This window comes from Carettochelys insculpta, chromosome 32 (assembly GCF_033958435.1).
Source record: "Carettochelys insculpta isolate YL-2023 chromosome 32, ASM3395843v1, whole genome shotgun sequence".
In the NCBI taxonomy this organism is placed as follows: Eukaryota; Metazoa; Chordata; order Testudines; family Carettochelyidae; genus Carettochelys; species Carettochelys insculpta.
In genome coordinates, this window is record NC_134168.1 from 4,974,823 (window position 1) to 4,995,844 (window position 21,022).

The following is a 21,022-nucleotide window of genomic DNA, read 5'->3' on the forward strand; positions in this document are numbered from 1 at the left end:
GATCCCCCTGTCTTTTGACAGGTAAGCACAGCCCATTAAGGGCTTATAACCAACTTTTTGACTATTTAGAGTTTTTGGATGGGAGGATGGTGTGAGCCTGTATTTTGCCATGTTTGCCTGGGTGTTGTATTTAAAATACCTGTTATTTTCCCCAAACTTTTTAAACGACCCTTTGCTCCTCTCTCCTTCAAAATCCCTGCGCCCGGCATCAACTAAACAGATGCCCAATATTTGTATTTTACAGCTACCTCTTTTCAAATTTCTAACTGTTCTTTAATAAGCTCTAATAGTTGGACTTATTGAATAGAAAATACTTTTTCCTGTTTTTTATTTTATTTCCTTAAAGTTTGTTTTTTTAACCCACCTCCCTTTGCCAAAGACAGCATTAGCACACACTTTCAGCTCTAGTCAGTCTTTTTTAAAACAATCTCTCCTCCCGCTCCCTAACCTACTTTTGTTATAGTCTTTAATTTCTCCCTAGCTCACTTTCAGATTCATCATTTTTGATTATCAAAAATGTCTTGCCTTTTCAGAACCGAGTGAAATGTCTCAAAACTAATTCTCATAATGTTGTGCCCAGCAAAAATGTGACTGATGATCCCAACTGCGTAAATCAGTAGAAATGTGATAGAAGCAGGAACATAAATGCTAAAGATAGGATGAAAAGGTGTCAAAATATTTGGCGATAGATTCTTTTGAGACTTATATTCATCTTTGAGCTTCAGCCCCTATCTGTGGTCGTAGCTACTGCGCGTATCTGAAAAAAAGCTACCTTGGAGGCTCCAGGTGACCTACAAACCCTGGACACCAACAGGGAACTCCTGTGCAGATGCTCACAGCACAGGGGGCCCTGATAAGCCCTGCCAGGACCTCCTACTGTGAATATTTAGTGTAGCTGCTTCCTAGATTATTCCTACCCCCAGGAGATTGATTGGTTTCCATTGCATAAAGCCAGCCTGGCACCACCAACAATCAGTCGTCATCGCTACACAGAGTCACTGGAATGAAACTGTTTTTTCAAGGCAGAAATGTGGTCTCTAAAAAGGTCCCCACTCCCTTTGTAGTGGCCAACTGATGCTGACAGCTGAGGCAGAGACCAGCCACCTGTCACTCCTCCTGTGGCCTGAGCATCCCGGGCCAGCCAGCAGATCCCAAAGAGAGAGGTCCTGTCTCTCGCTGGGGAACCTGTGAGCACAGTGCAGGGTTTGGGGTCAGTGAGGTACAGGGATTGTGGGATGTTTCCCTTGGGGAAGTCTCCATCCCTCTCCAATTCCTGAGATGAATGTTACCTTCTCATCTGTGTGCTTCCCCTCCCCAGAGACACACAAAGGCTGATCCAGAGGAACAAGAGAGCCATGTTGGATGCCTGGTCTCTTTCCATTGGGCAGCCCTTTTCTTGTCCTGGCTCAGCAGCCATCTGTTGTGTTTCCTTCAGAAGGGTGGCCACATCGGGCAGACAAGTCCTTTGGTGTCTTGCGCAGACTCTTTGGGGGACCGGCTTTGTATCTGGACATGTCCCCATGTTATGAGTTGTGTGGGCATGGCCGGGAGGGCAATGTGTGAGCTGAGTAGACATAGCAGTTCTCAGTGCTGTGACATGGGTTTGTTTAATCTGCTCTTAGAAATCTCCAGTGATGGAGAGTCCACAACCTCTCCTGCACCAGGGGGACAGCCGTGTTCGTCTGCATGTGCAAAAACAGTGAGGGGTTCCGTGGCAATTTATAGAGTCACAGATATTGTGGTGCAAAAGCTTTCATGGGCAAAGACCCACTTCATCACATCATAGTTATAAGAGCGGAACCACCCTAACGCCCCAGCCCCATTTCCCTTGCTGCAGCTGAAGCCCTTTATTTCTTCTCTTATCATCTTAGTCAAGGAGAATGTTTTTACACACTTCCTTGTAACAACTTTTGAAGCTGTAAGAGAGAGGTTTGAACAAACAAGCCTACAACAGCCACTGCCGAGCTCCTCTCAGCCCTCACACACCACACAGGGAGATGCTCTCAAAGCTCTTGTGAGGTGCCTGTGCAGTTCGCTACAACGGTTAGGTGGAGAGGAGGAGGTGTATTCAGAGCTGGTTGAAAGGTTTTCTCTTCCCTGAAGCAATGACCAGGGACATCTGCCATGTAGTCGAGGCAGGCAGGCACCTAAGGCTAATTAAGACTTCTGCTGGAGTGCTGTATTAACCTGCTCTTTGTTGAGAGCAATATCAGCTCCCCAATCTGTGTAACATCAGCCCGACATCCTACGGGTGTCTCCTCCACATATCTCCCAACATACTCAAAATCTGATGTTATACCCTCAGGTTCACAGAGTTGCCTGAGCAGGTGCGACCACCATAGGCTGAGGTGATACGGGATTGGACCATGAGGTGCGATGGGAGAATGGAAAGAGCCCAGATGATGATGAGGGGAATGAGGAGGACAGCCAGGATGTGAAGGTCCTTCATTCACCTCATGTATCCAAGGATACCTCCTCCATGAAGCAGCAGGTAATGGGTGAAGGCAGGCTGAGTGCGGGAGAGCTGTTTATTTGTGTACTACACCCCAAGATGATGTGCCCTCTATCGTGTGGGATGTGGGGTGCAAAGGGGTCTTATGGAAACACAGTTCAACCCAAAGGGCCTATGACTGACCTTCCTCAATCCCAGCACTTGCCATGCTTGGAAATCCTCCCCTTGCTTCAGGACAACAGTCAAACTTCAACTTTGAAAGGCACCCCCGGCTGCAGCTGGGGCAGGGACTTTTTTCAGAGTCTTCCCAAGACACAAGTGTGGGCCAAAGAGGTTGTCGATGGGAGTGAAGGAGGTAAACTCCCAATTGGTGTGGGTAAGTGTAATTCCAGGGGTGTTCCTTTACACCAGCTGAGACACTGGACCAATCGTGGACCAGGGGGTGGTTCACTGGCTCAACTCAGAGCTGTATTCAATTGCAAAGCCAGCGAAATATTAAGAAAGCGGGAAGGAAGTGGAGATCTTTTCTGAGCTCTGCCCACAGCAAGATGCTTCTGGCTGTCCAGCCGCCCTGCTGTGTGGTGACCACGCCTGAGGATGTGACTTCCCTTGCTAGTGTGACTGGGGAGGGGCTGCGTCTGGATGGAGCTTGTGACTGAGCTGAGAACGCAGCTTCCAGCTTAGAGTGACCAGCTCACCATGGCGCTCGTGTTTCTTCTGCGTCTGCTGGGTAAGTGAGCTCCCTCAGCACCCAACTCCCTTGTGTCTGTCTGGAGATCACCCCATCCTAGTCCCTCAACCCCCATCTGCATCTCCACCCCCACCCCACAACTCTCACACCCTTTTTATCTTCTCTTTTAGCCTCTCTCCAGAGTCTCCCCAGGCCGGTGTCCCCGTCAGGTAATGATGTCTCCTGGCCTTGCTTAGATGCTCCCAGTGGTGTGGGTGGCTGGTAGTTTAGGGAGGTTCTTGGTGAGGGAGTTGGGGATTTCTTTCCTCTTCCAGTGTGAAGCTTGGAATTACAAGGAGAGGGGGACCCCGGTGTGCTCCCATGTCATGCCCTGGGTCACTAAAATCGCCCATGGAATCTGCTGCAGCAACAGCAGCTCCTCCCCAGAGTCACATCGGTGGGGTGAAAGAGCAGAGACAAGAGACGGCTCACTGGGGTTTCCCTTTGGTGGGTCCCAGCCATGGACATACAGAGAACATGCATCCGTCTGCCCATCAGTGTTACCCTCTTTTGTACCCTAAGGAAAGAGCCTGGGCAGACCATGGAAACTGAGCGCCCACCTCCCCACTACGCTGAGTATCTCTGGGCAGGGGCTCATCTGTGTGGGGCCCTCAATGTACGGGAGAATGTGTCTCTGTCCCTAGTCACTGGGCTCTCACAGAGGACTCGGGGATGGGTCAGGGACTCAGCACCACCCCATGGGACATCGTATTCAGGCTCAGCAGAGGAAATTTAGTCAGTAGAAAATTCTCCCCTCCTTTTCCCTGATCCAGGAAATCCCATTTATCATTTCTCTTTGCCCTTCTAGCAAGTGCTGATGGGTTCTCTCCTGTCTTCTCTCTCTCCCCAAGTGGAGACCATGGGGTGAATTCCCTGATGGGATTGGGGTTCTTGGGCTTTAACCATCCACAGCCCCTCTTCTTTTTGCGTTGCTCTTCCCCCCAGAGAAAGCATGTGGGAATTGGGGGTGGCGAGTGGTGAGAGAGACTCTCCCATGGGCAATACGCCCCCACCTGCTCCCCGTGGATTGAGAGAGAGGAGATCCCAACATTATGGATGCATGAAGAGGGACCTCCCTGCTCCTGCTCAGCTCCTTCGTTGAGGAAGGCAGAACCTCTCCTGCACTCCCATCTCCTTCAATAGCAGCTGGGCACCGTTTGGGTCCAACCTGCCCTGTCTTCTTCTCTGTGTTTGGGATGGGGGGAGCCGCAGACTGGGGGGAATGGAGGGATATGTGGGCAGAGCAGGGTGTGGCATAGGGTGTGAAATCACATAGGTGGGGAGCTGGAAGAGAAACCTCCTCAGTGAATTTCCCCCAGGCCGTGAGATGCACCTGGTCTGTGTTCAGGTCTGTCGAGGATTCATCTCTCCCGTCTTTTACCTTCCCATGTCACTGTGACCTCTCCCTCTGCACTCACCCTCTGCCTCTGTTCTAGGTCTCCTGCCGGCCCCTACACTAGCACCAGACCGTGAGTACCCTGTGTATGCCCCAGGGGAGAAGGTTGAACTCACCTGCCAAGCTCCTGCGGGGAAATATGCTAAAAAATACAGATTCTTCTCTCAGAGAGGGCAGGGGAGCCCCATAAGGGTCCCGGAGGATGAAACTGTACCACAGATGCTGGAGCTCCTAGCAGAGAAGGGAATTGTTGGGTCCTACACCTGTGCGTACCGGGAATCCAGTGGACAGACCTTCTCTGAGAACAGCAGCTCTGTTTCCGTAGCACTGGCAGGTGAGCCCCTGTTTTCTTTGCTTTCAAGGGAGAGTCGCTGGGAACGTGAGCTCCCCCGAGGGCTCCAGTTTCACCCTCGGCTTTGGCCCAGACCGTTCCCCGTATCTCAGACACTCTGTGACAGCCTCGGCAGGTCCCCTCAGAGCTGGAAAGACTGGACCCTGGCAGGGCACTGCTGTGGGGAAGCTCACAACTCCGGGGTCCTGTCTGGGCACTGCCGGTGCTCGGGGGTGAAAGTGCCATAAGAACAAACTCTAGTACCAGGACACAGATTTGGCCTGTAAGGGATCCTCAGCCCCGGAGGAGTGAGCAGCTGATTGGCAGAGCTGAGACAGAGACCTCCTGTCCTTCACCTCTGACGATCTCAGGGCCACACGGCCCAGCCAGGGGACCCCACACAGAGAGGCCTTGCTCACGTCGGGCACCGTGTGCTCACAGTGCAAGTTGGGGCTCAGTGAGGTAGAGGGGTGCAGGGTGTAAACCACGGAGAAGTCTCCATCCTCTGGAATCGCAGATAAGATTAACTTGGCACCATCTGCTCCTCACCTGCCTGGTTCCTCCAGAGATCTCGGTGACCTATGTGGCCTCAACCCCCTGTGGTCTCAACCCTGACACTGAAGCTTGATCCTTCTGGGTCCCTCCCCAACCAGCCTATTGCCCTGACATGCCCCTGGGATGCCTGACCTGTGGGATTCTCATTCCACAAGCTCCCCAGCTCCAGTTACCGCCCTGTGTGCCAGCGCAGGGTCAGTCCCCATCACACGGGGTCAGGGACTGGGGATTGGGATCGTCCCCTCTCCCAGCCCTGTCACTCGCCTCTGCAAACTCTCCCTGCGCTGCAGCAGAGTTTGCAGGTGTTAGCTGAAAACTTGCTAAAGCTGCTGCAGGAGCAGGGGGCTGCGCTGAGAGTCATCAAAGAGAACGAGAGATCCCAGCTGGTGAGATTCACCGAAGGCCCCAAGGAGTCTGTGGTACAGCTAGACCGAGGTCCATGAGGTGTATCTCCACTGGGGTCAGCGTGAGCAGATCCCTGCTGGGGGCAATGGGCTGTAGCTCCTGTGGAGTCAATGGCGTGAGACCCCAGCTGGTGTGCGTGAGGTTCCCTGAGGGCGTCTAGTGCTGTGAGGCACGTAGCCACCACCTGCTGTAAGCCCAGGCCAGGGTGATCCTCAGCCTCAGCTCCACAAGCCCTCCCACTCCTGGCCATGCGGGCTGAGCTGGCCCTGGGCGGGAGCTGCAACCTCAGGTACCAAGCAGGGGATGCTGAGCCCACTTGGGCTCCCAACAGTGACATCTCTGGTGCTCAGTGTTTGCACGGCCTGGGGGAACATGGTTGGTGGGCACTGAGCTGGGGCTGGCTGAAGTCTGTGTCCAGGATCCCCCTCTCTTCTGCCCAGAACTGCCTCTTCCTCCCTCTGTGTCACCAAGTTCTAAAGTGGGAACCATCTCCTCCCCGACCCACTTGTGTTTTCCAGCTCCTCAGCTCACCGTGTCCCCAGAGCGGCTTCTCTACACCACTGGGGAATCTGTGAATCTGACGTGCTCAGGTGCTGGGGTATCCGACATGTCTGGGGTCCGGTTCTTCAGGAACGGACATTCACTGCCAACCCAGGAATTGCGCCTGAGTCCCCACAGCTATAGAGCCTCCATCCAGCTGTCGGTCACGGAGCACCCTGCAGAGTACAGCTGTGAATACAGGAGAAGTGTGAACGGGAGAGAGTTCACATCAGAGAGGAGCCAAAAGGTCCTCATTGCTCTGAAAGGTGAGACCCTGTTTGCTGCTGTTTGCTGGCCGATGATGAGGATCAGTGATGTAATTTAGAGGGAGATTTGAGAGGGTCCAAAGAAGAACAACTAAAATGAAGAGAAGTCTAGAAAATATGAGCTGGGAGAGAAGAGTAAAAGAACCGAGTTTGTTTAGTTTGGAAAAGAGAAGTCTGAGAGGGGATGTGGTCGCTGCTTTCAAGTACCTAAAAGGGTGTTTAGAAAGAGGAAGGGGAAAAAATATTCTCCTTGGCCTCTGAAAATAGGCGAAGAAGAAATGCACTTGAATTGCAGGAAGGAAGGTTTAGGTTGGACATGAGGGAAATGTTCTGGCTTTCCTGGCGGTTATTTACTGGACTAAATTGCCTGAGGAAGTTGCAGATCCCAGTCGGTGTCAATGGGCCACAGTTCTTCTTGTGCTTCAGTAGTGTCCCATGTGGGAACCATTTGCTCCCCTGAATGTCTTGTCTGTTCCAGATCCCCTGTCATGTCCCCAGCTCACCACGTCCCCAGAGCAGCCTGTCAGCATCACTGCAGAGACCATCACACTAACGTGCTCGGCTGCGGGGTCTCCAAACATATCTGTGATGCAGTTCTTCTGGGATGGCCAAAAGATGCCTTCCAAGGAGCTCCCCTCACCACTGGACTGTTACTCCCGCTCCCTTAAGCTGAGTATACCACAGGTTCTAAAATACACCTGTGAATCCTGGAAGACGGAGTCTGGGCAAGAGAAACCATCAAACAAGAGAGAGGGAGAAGGGACAGGTGAGTTCCCAACTCTTGCTGGCTCGTTGGTGAGGGATCTCTGCTCCATAGATGGGAAGAGACACATCTCACTTGGTCAGCACAGGATAGTGTGAGTTTTAAGCTCCCTTTCTTTGGCTAGTGCCCACTTTGCTCGCTGGTTGATGTTACGGGAAGTCTTGTTTCATTCCCGTTCAGTGGCTCCCAACGCCATGGAAACATTTGAAATGGTTAATATTTGGGGATATGTAATGAAACCAACCAACCATCTCTCCTCTCTGTCTGTGCTCAGCCGGGAAGGATCAATCTGAGCAGTATTATTTGGCAGCGAGTGGGGAATGGTGTGGGGAGCTCACAGAGGTATCATCCCAACTGGCAGGGATCCAGTTCTTAGCTCTTGGCCCAGCAGCTTCATTCATAATTTTTATCAGGGCGTGGCTCACTTAATGGCGTCTTAAAGAACCCCTTGTCAGCACCAATCCACCAGGGTTCTCTTGTACATAAGTGTATTGGAGGGGATGGTGCTGTCCTGAGGTTCTCAGCATCCTTGTCGGGATGACCAGAGGTCACATATTTTCTGTCAACGGAGGGATTTGTTTTCTGAAAAGGGTCCCCAGTCCTGGTGGAGTGACTGACTGATGCTCACAGGGGAGACAGAGACGACCCACCCTTTCCCCGGCTGTGCCCTGCGTAACTCAGCCCAGTCAGTGGGTCCAACACACAGAAGGTCCCGTTCCCTGATGTTTAAGAGATGGACACAGTGCAGGTGGTGCTGTCAGAAACAGGGAAAATTCCCCACCTCCCTCCAAACCCTGAAGTAAATTCAGCCTGGTACCATCTGTCCTTCAGCTTCCAGGTCCTTTGAGACATCCTTATGGAATGCAACATTCTGTGCCTCTGCCTGGCTTCTGTTTTCCAGATGCCACTTGGCCCTGTCCCTGAGTCCTGTGCACCCCAGGAACCCCCCTGCAGAACATCTCTCCCTCCTATACTCGGCTGCTCCTGGGGGGGTCTAAAGCAGTACAATCTAATTCGGGCTGGGGGGAGGGTGATGGATGTGAGCTGGGGTTGATCTCAGAGCAGCTTTGTACCAGTTCAGGGGTCTCTGGGCTATGCAGCTGTTGGATGTGGGAAGAGCCATCTCTTCTCTATTAGTTTGGATACATACCAGGTCACCAAACTTGGCCACCTTGCACGCGTTCCTCTGGGACAATAGCATTGCAGCCGGACCCCTGAGTATCCTCTCCAGATGGTCTGGGCCTTTCTTATCTGCAGAGGGGTCCAAGGACATCAGGGAGACAGTGGGGCATAAGACATGGAGGGGTAAAAGAAAAGAAGTCCTGGAGATTTTGGCCACCCTTTGAGCCCACTTCCAAGCTGCATGTTGTATGTGAAGGAAGCCGCCCTGACCCCAAGCCTGGTTCCCTCTCATTTTGTGAGCTCAGGTCAGCTAAGAGTGAACTGGAATCTGGGCGTCATTTCCCTTTCCCCCACTGTCCTGTTCATCCCGACCCCTCCCCTTTGCTGCTCCTCTCACGTCCCCTTTCCCCACGAGTGCTGAGTGTGTATCCCTCCTTTAGAGAGCTGAGTGAAGAGCTCCCCCTGCTCATCACCTGCACTGTTACCAGTGACACTGGTGAGCAGAAGTTTCACTTCTACAAGGATAGAGAGAACTTCCCTGGGGAGCTGGGGTCTAAGATGAGCCCCACATACCCCAGCATCAGATCTGAGAGTGTCTCTGCGGTCAACATCCCATCGGCGAATCTCAGCAACACCGGGGAATTCACCTGTGGGTAGAAGGAGAATGTGAAAGAGAGGTGGATCCCATCCCCCCAGAGCCAAGCTGTGAACATCACCAGGAAAGTTTCCAGGACAAGTGAGACTGATTTAATTCCTTCAGTCAGCTCCCTGTCTTGCTCCCATGGTTGGAGAACTGTCCCTAGGCAAGTCCATGATAGGCGGTGAACAGAAAGATGAAAAAGAAGCATAGAATCATAGACTCTTAGGGCTGAAAGGGACTTCGGGGGATCATTGAGTCCAGCCCCCTGCCCAACGCAGGACCAACCCCAACTAAATCATCCCAGCCAGGACCTTGTCAAGCTGGGACTTCAAAACCCCCAGGAATGGAGATTTCACCATCTCTGTAGGTCACCCATTCCAGTGATTCCTCCTGTTCCTGGGGAAATAGTTTTTCCTAATATTCAAACTTTACCTACTTCTCTGTAACTTGAGACCATCCATCACAAAGGAGAACGGCCTCTCTGCATCCTCTTTAAAGCCCCTCTTCAGGACGTTCATCGAATCATCCCTCAGTTGTATCTTCAATAAACTAAACAAGCCAAATTATGGAATGCTAGACCACCAGGACTGGAATGGACCTCAAGAGGTCATCGAGTCCAGTTTCCTGCCCTCTTGGCCAGAACCACGCCATCTAGGTCATCCCTGACATGTGTCTGTCTAACCTGCTCTGAAATATCTCCAGCGATGGAGATTTATTCCTCTACTTGCCTAGGTAACTTATTCCAGTATTTAACCACCATGAGTTAGGCAATTTTTCCTAATTTCAATATGAAACCTCCCTTGCTGCAGTTTAAGCCCTTTGCTCCCTGCCCTATCCTTACAGGTCAAGGAGATCAATTTTTCTCCATCTTCCTTGTAACTCCCTTTTCGATACTTGACAAGCACTATCACGTCCCCTCTAAGTCTTCACTTTTCTAACTAAACAAGCTCACTTCTTTCAGTGTTCCCTAATAGCTCATGTTCTCTAGACCCCTAGGCCGCCTTGTTGCTCTTCTCAGGACGTTCTCCAATTTCTCCACATCTTTCTTGAAACTTGGTGCCCGGAACTGGACACAATACTCCAACGGAGGCCTAGCGAGTGCTGAGTAGAGCCCAAGTAAGACTTCTCATGTCTTGCTCGCAACACTTCTGTTAATACGTCCCAGTATCATGTTTGCTTTTTTTGCAATAGGATCATACTGTTGACTTAGATTTAGCTTGTGGTGCATCATGACCCTTAAATCCCTTTCTGCACTATGCCTTCCTAGAGACTCACTTCTTGTTCTTTATGCGAGAAGCTGATTATTTTTTCCTAAGATTTGTACTTTGCATTTCCCCTCATTAAACTTCATCCTGCTTACTTTGGGAGTGGAGCGCTTTGCATTTGTCTTTTTTAGGCTTCATTGTGTTTACCTCAGCCCATTTCTCCAGTTTTTCCAGGTCATTTTGAATTTTGACCCTATCCTCCAAAGCACTTGCAACCCCTCCCAGCTTGGTATCCTCTGCAAACTTTATAAGTGCCCTCTCAATGCCAATATCTAAATTGTTGATGAAGATATTGAATAGAACCGGACCCAAAACAGACCCCTGCAGAACCCCACATATGCCCTTCCAGCATGACTGCAAACCATTAATAACTATTCTCTGAAACAGTCATCCAGCCAATTATGCAAGTGGCCCCATCTAAGTTTTATTTGCTTAGTTTATTGACAAAAAGATCATGTGAGACCGTGTCACATGCCTCACTGAAGTCTAGGTATACCACATCCAAATCCTTCAGCCTCTCCTTGTAGAACATGTGCTCCAGCCTCCTCCTCATTTTTGTTTCCCTCTGCTGGAGCCACTCCAATGCATCCACGTGTTTTCTGTACTGGGGGCCCACAACTGGATGCAATACTCAAACCTTGCTGCTGGACATAATACGCGACACTTACTGCTGCCTCCAGCCCTTCCAGGATGGCACTCTTGGAAATGAATTTTACTTCCATAGCCAAGGCCAAGATGTGATGGGATTCAGGGTCCCCAGGCTCTGTACCTTGTCTGCAGGCAGGAGTGACTCTCTCACTCGGCAGGAGAACAGCGGGTTTATTAGCCGACAGGACGCAATGTCTTACAGAAGCGTCAGTGCAGCAATCACGGACAACCAGTCCAATCCACACTGGGGAAAGGAGGCTCCAAGGGGGTCCCTTGGAGCTGGGGCCTTGCCCCCTCCTTTGTCTCGCTCCCTCCCAGCCAAGCCCAGCCCAGTCTAACTGCTTTCCAACTCCCAGTTCCAATTCAAACCCCTCAGGCTCCATCTTCTCCTCTGTTTGCAGTCCAGAGGCGTCACCTGGCCACCTGGTTACACTCAGCAGGAGCCTCCCACCCTCTGTGAGCCACTCACATACACACAGGTATCCCTCACTACTCACACTAGACCAGCCCTATAAAACTGGAAGGAGGAGCAGGCTGGTGAGACCAAACTTGACATGGACAAGACAGCGAAGTGTTGCTTCCCTGGGAAGTGAGCTTCCCTGGGAAGCTGGGATCTGAGAGCAGCCCCACTGACCGTAGCAACAGCCCTGTGAATGTCTCTGTGCTCAGCATCCCATTGGCCAACCTCAGCAACACCAGGGAATTCACCTGTGCGTACGAGGAGAATGTGAAAGGGAGGTGGATCCCATCCCCCCAGAGCCAGGCTGTGAACATCACCAGGAATATCTCCAGGACAGGTGTGACTGATCAAATACCTTCAATCAGCTCCCTGTCTTGTTGCCATGGTTGGAGAGCTGTCCCCAGGCAAGTCCATAATAGGCAGGGAAACAGAAAGATGAAAAAGAAGCATAGAATCATAGACTCTTAGGGCTGAAAGGGACTTTGGGAGGTCGCTGAGTCCAGCCTCCTGTCCAAAGCAGAACCAACCCCAACTAAATCATCCCAGCCAGGACCTTGTCTAGCTGGGACTTCAAAACCTCTAAGGACGGAGATTTCACCACCTCTCTGGGTCACACATTCCAGTGCTTCATCACCCTTCAAGAGAAACTTTTTCCTAATGTCCCTTCTTCTCCTCTGCCCTTTGAGACCATTGCTCCTTGTTTTGCTGTCCTTCACCACTGAGAACAACCTCTCTCCATTCTCTTTAGAGCCCCACTTCAGGAAGACTGCTACCAGCTTACCCCTCATTCTTCTCTTTTGCCCATTAAATAACCTAAATCCATCACCTTGTAGGTTGTATGCTACTGCTGCCTGAGAATTTTGGTTGCCCTCTCCAGACCTCCTCCAATGCATCCATATCTTTTCTCTGGGCGGGGCGGGGCAGGGCGGCAGAACTGGACACAATACTCCAGAAGTGGACGCAATACTTGGAACTTACTCTGCCCCAACCCTTCCAATATGGCACCCTTGCAAAGGAATTTTACTTCCATAGCCAAGGCACAAGGACAGCACCATAGAGCTCAATCTTCCATCCCTTCTCTGGAAGGAGGAGTTGGCTGGTACAGACAGAACATGCCATGGACTTCACACAAAAGGATTATTTCACTAGGAGAGTGGTGTAGCAGTGGAATGGCTCATGTAGAGTGGTGGTGGAATTTCTATCCCTGGAGATATTTAAATCACACCTGGACAAATTCCTGGCTGGGCCGATTTAGTTGATCCTGCTTTGGACAGGGGGCTGGACTCGATGACCTCTTGAAGTCTCTTCCAGCCCTGGGTTTTTGTGATTCTATGAAGGATTGTCAAAGGAAATTTGTTGCAAGGGCAGATTCTTGTGTGGGTCTTGCACCTCGTCCCAGGTCTGTCTGGTGTTCTTATGTTCTCTTCCCTCCTTTTTCTTCTCCTCTAGCTCATCCAGACTCTGCATTACTGATTTATATTCTGCTGGCTTTCGGAGATGAATTGCTTCTGGGTGGAGTCCTGGCCACTCTTATATTCTACTTCAGGAAGAATAAAAGAGGTGAGTTAAAACAGCAAAGAGCTGTGACCTCTGTGACCACTGCTCCCTCAGTATGGTCTAGAACCATGTTCCTTAAACTTTTTGGCTACATCTAAAAGTTTTTGGAAATAATTGTGTAAATTATTTCTCCGTGTCTTATTCCAAACTTGGTGCCATCAAGTGGGGTAGAGATCAGGCCTCTCGCCCTTTCTCCCATCCCCTGTCCAGCACAGGAGAAGGTCAGATACTGCTGGAGGTGTTTGTCCTGCCCAAGAAACTTGGAGATACAGCAGATTTTTCCCGGGATTGAGGTGTGGCTGAACGGCCTGTAGTTCCCTGGATAGTCCTTCTCTATGAAAAGATGTTACTAAGTCATTTGCAGAGAGAAGCCATTCTTCTCATCCTAATGTCAATATTCACCAAAAGCTCATTAGAGGTGGATTGGCATCACCCAAGGCCCACTGTCCGGCAAGTACTTCAGTTTACTTGATCAGTAGACCTTTCATAATAGGCTGTTGATGCCTCCTGGAATCCAATGTGTGAAAGACAAGTATACAGCATGACAGGGTCAGCCCAGAGAAGTATAGAAGAGTGGTGGAGGGGAGATATATTAGCCCTAGATTAAAAAAAAAAAAGGTCTTTGTTTCCTTTGTAAACTAGCAAGGGCTAATCCAGAACCAGCAGGAACCTGATAGGCCCAATTGCCCTGATTGATTCTGTTAAAACAACTGGAGCCAATCAGGAAGTTTGCAGACTCAAGGCAGCCAGGCTAATCAGGACACCTGGAACCAATGAAGAACCAGTTGAGAAGGGTTATGAGAGAGGCTCTTCTGTTGGCTCAGTGTGTGTGAGGAGTGGAGGAGAAAAGGAGCTGTGCAGAATCTGAGAGGAGCAAACACAAGGAGGTGTCAGAGCAGAATCATCACTGTCAGGCAGCTGAAATTTGATGCTTCACAGGCAGCTGTTACCACAAGGTCCTTGGGTTGGAGCCTGGAGTAGAGAGCGCACCTGGGCTCCACCCATTCTCCCTTCTTCTATGCAGCCCAGGAGAAGGTTGGCTATTGGTGGAAGGTTGTCCTGGCCAAATCACTTGACGGGATAGCAGAGACTATGGACTTTGGTCTTCTCTTTTATTTCTGTGCTGGCCAATGATGAGAGTGGCTCACCAAACAGCAAGTCAGTGTCCAGCCTGAGGACCGCTGTGAGCCTCTTGGCAGGGTCTCCAGCCATGCCTTGGTCCCGAGGGCTCCTCATTGCTCTTGGGGCTAACTCCAGTCCATAGGGCCTCACAGTCCACTCAGGCAACACACTGAGCTCACTGAGTACCTTCCCGGTTCCCCCATCCTGGACTACTTCCTACCCCACTCCTGATGGGATTTGCTGTCTCCGGCTGGTGGCTTCTCCTCTGGTGGTGACCAGGACCACCACTGCTGATAATGATTTCCCTTCCTCCTCCTGGCCGTCCCCTACTGCCAGGCTTCCCCAGCCTTTACACTGGTCTACAGCCAGAGCATACCCAGCAGGGCCTCAGGGGCCGGGGTCTTTTACATCCAATAGGCCTGGCCCTCACCCCCTGCTCATTGCGGGGTAGATACACTCTATCACAGCATCCAAGGCAAAGGATCCAAGGCAAAGCATCCAAATTACACGTACTACATGATGGGGTCAAATTTAGCTACGACAGATCAGGAAAGGGATCTTGGAGTTATAGTGGATAGTTCTCTGAAGACATCCACGCAGTGTGCAGCGGCAGTTAGTAAGGCAAATAGGATGTTAGGAATTATTAAAAAAGGGATCGATAATAAGACAAAAGATATCATACTTCCCCTATATAAAACTATGGTACGCCCACATCTCGAGTACTGCGTGCAGATGTGGTCTCCTCACCTCAAAAAAGATATATTGGCATTAGAAAAGGTTCAGAAAAGGGCGACTAAGATGATTAGGAGCTTGGAAAGGGTCCCATATGGGGAGAGGCTAGAGAGACTGGGACTTTTCAGTTTGGAAAAGAGGCGATTGAGGGGCGATATGATAGAGGTATATAAAATCATGAATGGTGTGGAGAAAGTGAATATAGAAAAATTATTTACCTTTTCCCATAATACAAGAACTAGGGGACACCAAATGAAATTGATGGGTAGTAGGTTCAAAACTAATAAAAGGAAATTTTTCTTCACACAGCGCACAGTCAACCTGTGGAACTCCTTGCCCGAGGAGGCTGTGAAGGCCAGGACTCTATTAGGGTTTAAAAAAGAACTTGATAAATTTTTGCAGGTTAGGTCCATAAATGGCTGTTAGCCAGGGATAAAGTATGGTGCCCTAGCCTTCATAACAAGGGCAGGAGATGGATGGCAGGAGATAAATCACTTGTCTTCTGTTCTCCTTCTCTGGGGCACCTGGCATTGGCCACCGTCGGCAGATGGGATGCTGGGCTTGATGGACCTTTGGTCTGACCCAGTATGGCCGTTCTTATGTTCTTATGTTCTTATGAAAACATGTCAACCCACCATGCTAGAGGAGGAGCTTTGTTGCAATGGCCACTACTCATAAATTCAAAGACCAACATGACACACACATCTAAATAGCAAAAACTGAACCAGCAAATCACGAACCTTTTATGAACACCTCCTTTAGCTCACTTCTGCAAGACAGAGGTCAGAGTTGAAATTAGACCAATGAACTGTAAACTGGTGCAGACACTAGGTCTGTAGTTTGGGTGGAACTGGGTCTGGAGATCAGAGCGTTTAACTGTTGGATATGAGCTGCCTTCATTTTACTCAGAACAAGAATGAATCCCTTAGTGCTAAGATGGGTGGTAAGCCTAGGACAGGGTTTAGAATAAGATTTACATCAGAGTGGAACTGCAGGGTCTGATTTCAAAATTGGGTCCTGGGTTTCAGATGTCCACATTCTGTGTAGATTGTGATTCTCAAAGGAGGCAAAGGATCATTAGCCATTCAGTCCTTATTTAATTTCAGCAGGATTCAAGCACCTAGTTCCACACTATACCACTCCATTTTCCAGGCTTAGAGTCATGGATAATATATCGCCGCTTTCTCTTGCAATTCAGTCGGTTCCATATGCATTGTCTAAGGAAGCTCCCCTACCTGAAGTAGTGGGACAACACTCCTAACATGCATCTGATGAAGTGAGTCTGTGCTCACAAAAACTCATGCTCAAAACCTTTCTGTTAGCCTATCAGGTGCCACAGGACCCTTTGTTGCTGTTACAGATCCAGACTACCCCCGCGATACTTGACTCCTAACATGGAGATTCTTAAGCTCTGTGGTGTCCTTGACATGGAAGCAATGCTTATGAACAACCAATTTTGCTGGATTGGTCATGTAATGAGTATGGATGATACTTGGATACCAAAGAAGGTCTTCTGTGGCCAGCTTGCTCATGGAAAGTGCTCTTTCAGTTGTCAGTAGAACATCTGAAAGGCCAATGTGAAGTCATACAGGATATCTCTGAGTGATAGATTGTCCTAGTGTCAAATCATTGTGTCTACTCTTAATAGCTTAGAAAGTCAGTGTATCCAGGCACTACAGGGAAAGTGTAGGAGCTGAAAAGAATGTACAGTGTCCACAGTTGTTTTTTTAATGTGACATCTCCAATCAGCTCTGCTGATCAAGAATTGGTTTATTCACGCACCTGTGGTGACTTAGAAGATGAGAGCTGTTGATCGATGGCTCAGTTGAATGAAGGAAGGTTCATGCTATACAACTGTACCCACCAGTCCTTTGTTCAGTTATAACAGGCAGAGCCAAGCATGGAAAAGGTGTCACAATGTGGGCAGCTGTTCTCAGCCCCAGCCAATGGGAGACGCTGCTGCCTTTCCAACCTCCCAGCGGGGTGGCTGTGACTTCCTTTGCTTGCACGAGAGGGGAGGGGCTCTTCCTGGTTCCTGTACCCCACTGGGGTTGTTGGTTGAGCTGAGAAACCAGTTCCCAGCCTGGTGTGACTAGCTCAGCATGGTGCTAATTTCCTTCTGTACAGAGCTACCAGCTCAGCATGGAGCTAATCTCCTTCTGCCTCTGCTGGTAAATGACCTGCCTGGCCCCCACCACCTCTGTGTCTGTCCGTCTGCAGACTCCCCTCAACCCCGCTGCATCCCCATCTGCTCCCCAGAGCTGTCATCCCCTCTGTGCTCTTCTCTTCCAGCCTCTCTTCAGACTTTGACTTGGCTTGTGTCCCAGAAAGGCCCACGTTGTCACATGCAACATGGGATAGGTCACCTGGGATTTAGCTTTGCTCGATATCAGTATTTGACTTAGAAGAAAGTCCTTAGTATTTAGAAGGTACAAAACACTTGTATGCTTCCGCCAGCATTCATGCGTGCGATAATGGCCGTACTCCATGTGAAGGGGTTGATCTTTAAGCATTTGCTCTGAAACGGGAACTGCCTACACAGTCGTTAGAGAAGCATGACTAAGTATGAGATATGAGTTTGCCACAAGGGAGGTTATTTCCCGCCCAGCTAAAGAAGAACCTAGAAAAATGACAGTGTCCCATCAGAGTAGTGTCCTTTACAGGCTTAGCTGAGAGCCAGTTGTCTTTGGTACTGCCAAGAGGGCACAGGAATGGACTTGATGAGCTCCCAAGGTCCCTTCCAGTTCTATGAGATGTAAATCTCCATATATAAAAATGGACAAAACACTTGGTCGATTGCTTCCTCGGCCCATGAACTAGACCTGTTTGTGAACTTTTCCCATCCTCTTGGGCACTTAGCAAAAGAATAAAAGTCTCTGAGAAGAACCACCTCTTTTTGGCTGTTTGGACTCCGAAGCGTCTGAGCTGAAGACAGAGGAGCTCCACAGCTGATTTCTGGGTCTCCCTACAAACAACCTTTGAACAGACAGATTGCTACAGCTCCGTCACTCTTTCTGCTTCAATGGCAACTCTGGTTTGTATATGCTTGTGTTTTTAACTTGCAGATAACTCTCTTCTGCCTTTTCGCTAGTCAATAAACTCCTTATAATTTTATCACAGGACTGTCTACAGGTTTTGACGTTGGTATAGGTTGTGTGGTACCAGTTAATTATACCATGGTACTATCTATGGTACCAATTAAAAGGCTGGTGTCTCAGGCTCCATAACAACCTAAATATGCTTTTATATTTGGTGTCAGTGACCATTATCACTACTGTGTGTAGGTGGTAAAATGTTCTGGAGAGCTGAAAGGGACTCACTCTGACGCCACAGTAAGGGTGTTACAAGTGATCCAGGACAGCACATCAGTCTCCAGTGACATCTCAGGATAGAACCAACCACAAGTTCAGGCCGACGTTCGGCCTGGTTCTCACTGTCTATCCAGACATCAGGACCTGTGGCCTTAAGCCATTTAGGGGAACGGATCACCACTATGTTTGGATTGAAGGTAAAGGAGCAGGCCATGTAGAAAGCAAATGCATCTAAATATGGAGTCCAGGGGGCCTGTTTCTCAATGGCTGTAATCGGCGTAACTTAAGGGATACTCCAGCACACCAGTTGAGACAGTGGGGCACTGTAGGATGACCCATTGCCCCAGGGGCTGCTCCTCCAGCCCTGCCCACCAGCCTTGGTTCAGTTACAACAGGCAGAGCCAAGCATAGAAAAGGTGTCACAATGTGGGCAACTGTTTTCAGTGACACCCAATGGGAGATGCTGCTGCCGTTCCAGCCTCCGAGCAGAGCAGCTGTGACTTCCTCCACAGAGTGGCTGTGGCTTCCTCTACTTGCATGAGAAGGGAGGGGCTCATCCTTCTTCCTGTACCCAGCTGGGGTAGTGGGTTGAGCTGAGAAACCAGTTCCCAGCCGGGTGTGACTAGCTCAGCATGGTGCAAATTTCCTTCTGTACAGAGCTACCAGCTCAGCATGGAGCTAATCTCCTTCTGCCTCTGCTGGGTAAATGACCTTCCTTGTTCCTCACCTCTCCTTGCACCACAACCCCTCTGCATCCCCGTCTGCTCCCCCGAGCTCTCCTCCCCAGTCTACTCTTGTGTGCTGGCCTCTCTCCAGACTTTGGCCTGGCTGGTGTCCCCTGAAGAGAACCATGTCCCCTGCACTGGCTGAGAGGCTTGAGGTGGGTTGATGGAGTCGTTGGCCAGTGGCGTCCCAGATTCCTCATCGCTCCCACTTGGAAAGAAGGGGAAATTGCAGAGCAGTTGGTTCCCCAGATACCCTGTGTCATTCCCTGGGGAGGGGGACCAGGCTGCCCTGTATCTCCCCTGGAACCTGCTCCAGCAGCAGCCGCTCCAGTGCCGAGCTACATCCCTGAGGGCAGAGGGGTGACCCCATCTGATGTCTCCATGCCAGACCACAGTGAGGGACATTCCCCATCACCACGAGTGGTATTCAGCCCCTCATTGGCAGCCTCAGCAGAGACAGAGGTCTGGACAGGCCATGAAGACTGAGACATCACCCCCCATTACTCTTTTCAGGGCCCATAGATTTGAGGCTCCACCTCAGTATGGGCTTCTACAGAGTACTGTGGGCCCTGGGCACAGACCCATTCCCCCATCCAGCAGGACACTAAAAGCAGAGGCCCCTAAGCCAGTGTGGTAGGTGGAAAAAAACGCCTCCCTCCTTTCCCCCCCTCAGGATGAATCTTCTCGATTTTCTTAGATGCCTCTAGCTACTCCTGGGCAAAACTGAGAGTTGCAGGGTGTATCCTATGGTTAAAGGCTACATCTGCTGTAAAGCATGAGATGACCTTGATCAGATACCATATGCTCCTAGTGTTTTGTTTCCTTCTAGAGAGCCCCGCTGGGTGTGATCCTCTGTATCTTATCCTGAACACTTATTTCACGCTCTCCTCTGTGACTCCAACCCTGTCCCAGAGTCTTGCCCATCTTGGATCCCTCCTTAAGGGGCCTGTTCTGCTCACGTGCCTGCAACCTATTGCAGAGGGAAAAAATCTTGAGACATAGCGCAGAGGGCTGAGCCTTGCAGAGAGTAAGGCTGCAACCACAGAGCCAGGCAGTCCAGAGAAAAAGCCCTGGAGCTGGAGGTAGCAGTCAAGAGTGGAGCTGGGCATGGTGAGCTTCAGGGGGGTGACCAAGCAGAGGTTGAGTCCACCAGCCAAGAGGGCTTAAAGGTCCCACTTGCAGTGGTGGAAGGCAGTTGGGGAGAAGGGTCCTGGACCCAAAGAAAGTGTCTCACCTGCAGCACACTCAGGTTCTGAGGAGGAGACCTGGGCCCAACAAGGAACAGACTGGCACCTGCCCTGATATTCCAGAAGCATTGGGTGATGTGTCTGTGTCATAGACTGGAGTAATTTGTTTTCCCATTCACTTTTCTCCATTTTTTGATTATTCTGTCTTTTTTTTTTTTAAAACATATTGACTGTATTTGCTTTGAAGTACACATACTAATTAGTGGGCCAAGAAATATTCAGTGTGGAGGGAGGACCCTGCAATAGGGCCACCAAGCCCTTGCCAGCAATGCCTGCAACAAGGTTGCGGGTTGATTCCTCCTACAGGAATCCTGTCTCCAGCCTTGTTGGGGTTACAAGGACTCTGCCCCATGTGAGTGGAAGGGGAGTCCTCGGCCTTGGCGAGGCCTCTGGGTATAAGGACTGGAAGCGGCACCTCAGATCCTTTCACTAGCCCATTTCACTGAGTGAAGGGGAGTCCTGAGGTCAGAGCAGCCTCTGGGAATAAGTGGAAGTGGGGACTCAGCTCCTTTCACTGTCCTGTTTCACAAGCACCCACCCAATCGGCAGAGAAGACCGACCAAGTGTGAAATATGAGCTTTCCATGGGAGGGGTTATTTCCTGTCCAAGAACTCTTCCCCCACCCCAGCACATCAGCCAAACCATCACAGAACATCAGAGGACAAACCTTTTGCTGAGTACTCCTGCAACCCATGGAGCAGCGAATGCATGTCAACTTCTCCCATCCTCCTGATCTATTGGGTGGTGGGGGGGAG

The 21,022-nt window shown here is 50.3% G+C and overlaps 1 protein-coding gene across 1 annotated transcript; it reads left to right on the forward strand.

Moving 5' to 3' along the window:
• Positions 1–2,961: 2,961 nt before the first annotated feature.
• LOC142004669 (Fc receptor-like protein 5) lies at positions 2,962–18,092 on the forward strand. Its single transcript, XM_074982307.1, has 7 exons — positions 2,962–3,182; positions 3,314–3,352; positions 4,619–4,912; positions 6,388–6,675; positions 7,154–7,441; positions 13,023–13,133; positions 17,844–18,092. Exons 1-7 carry the CDS (start codon positions 3,152–3,154, stop codon positions 17,852–17,854), a joined length of 1,062 nt encoding a protein of 353 aa, XP_074838408.1. The 5' UTR covers positions 2,962–3,151; the 3' UTR covers positions 17,855–18,092.
• Positions 18,093–21,022: the final 2,930 nt, after the last annotated feature.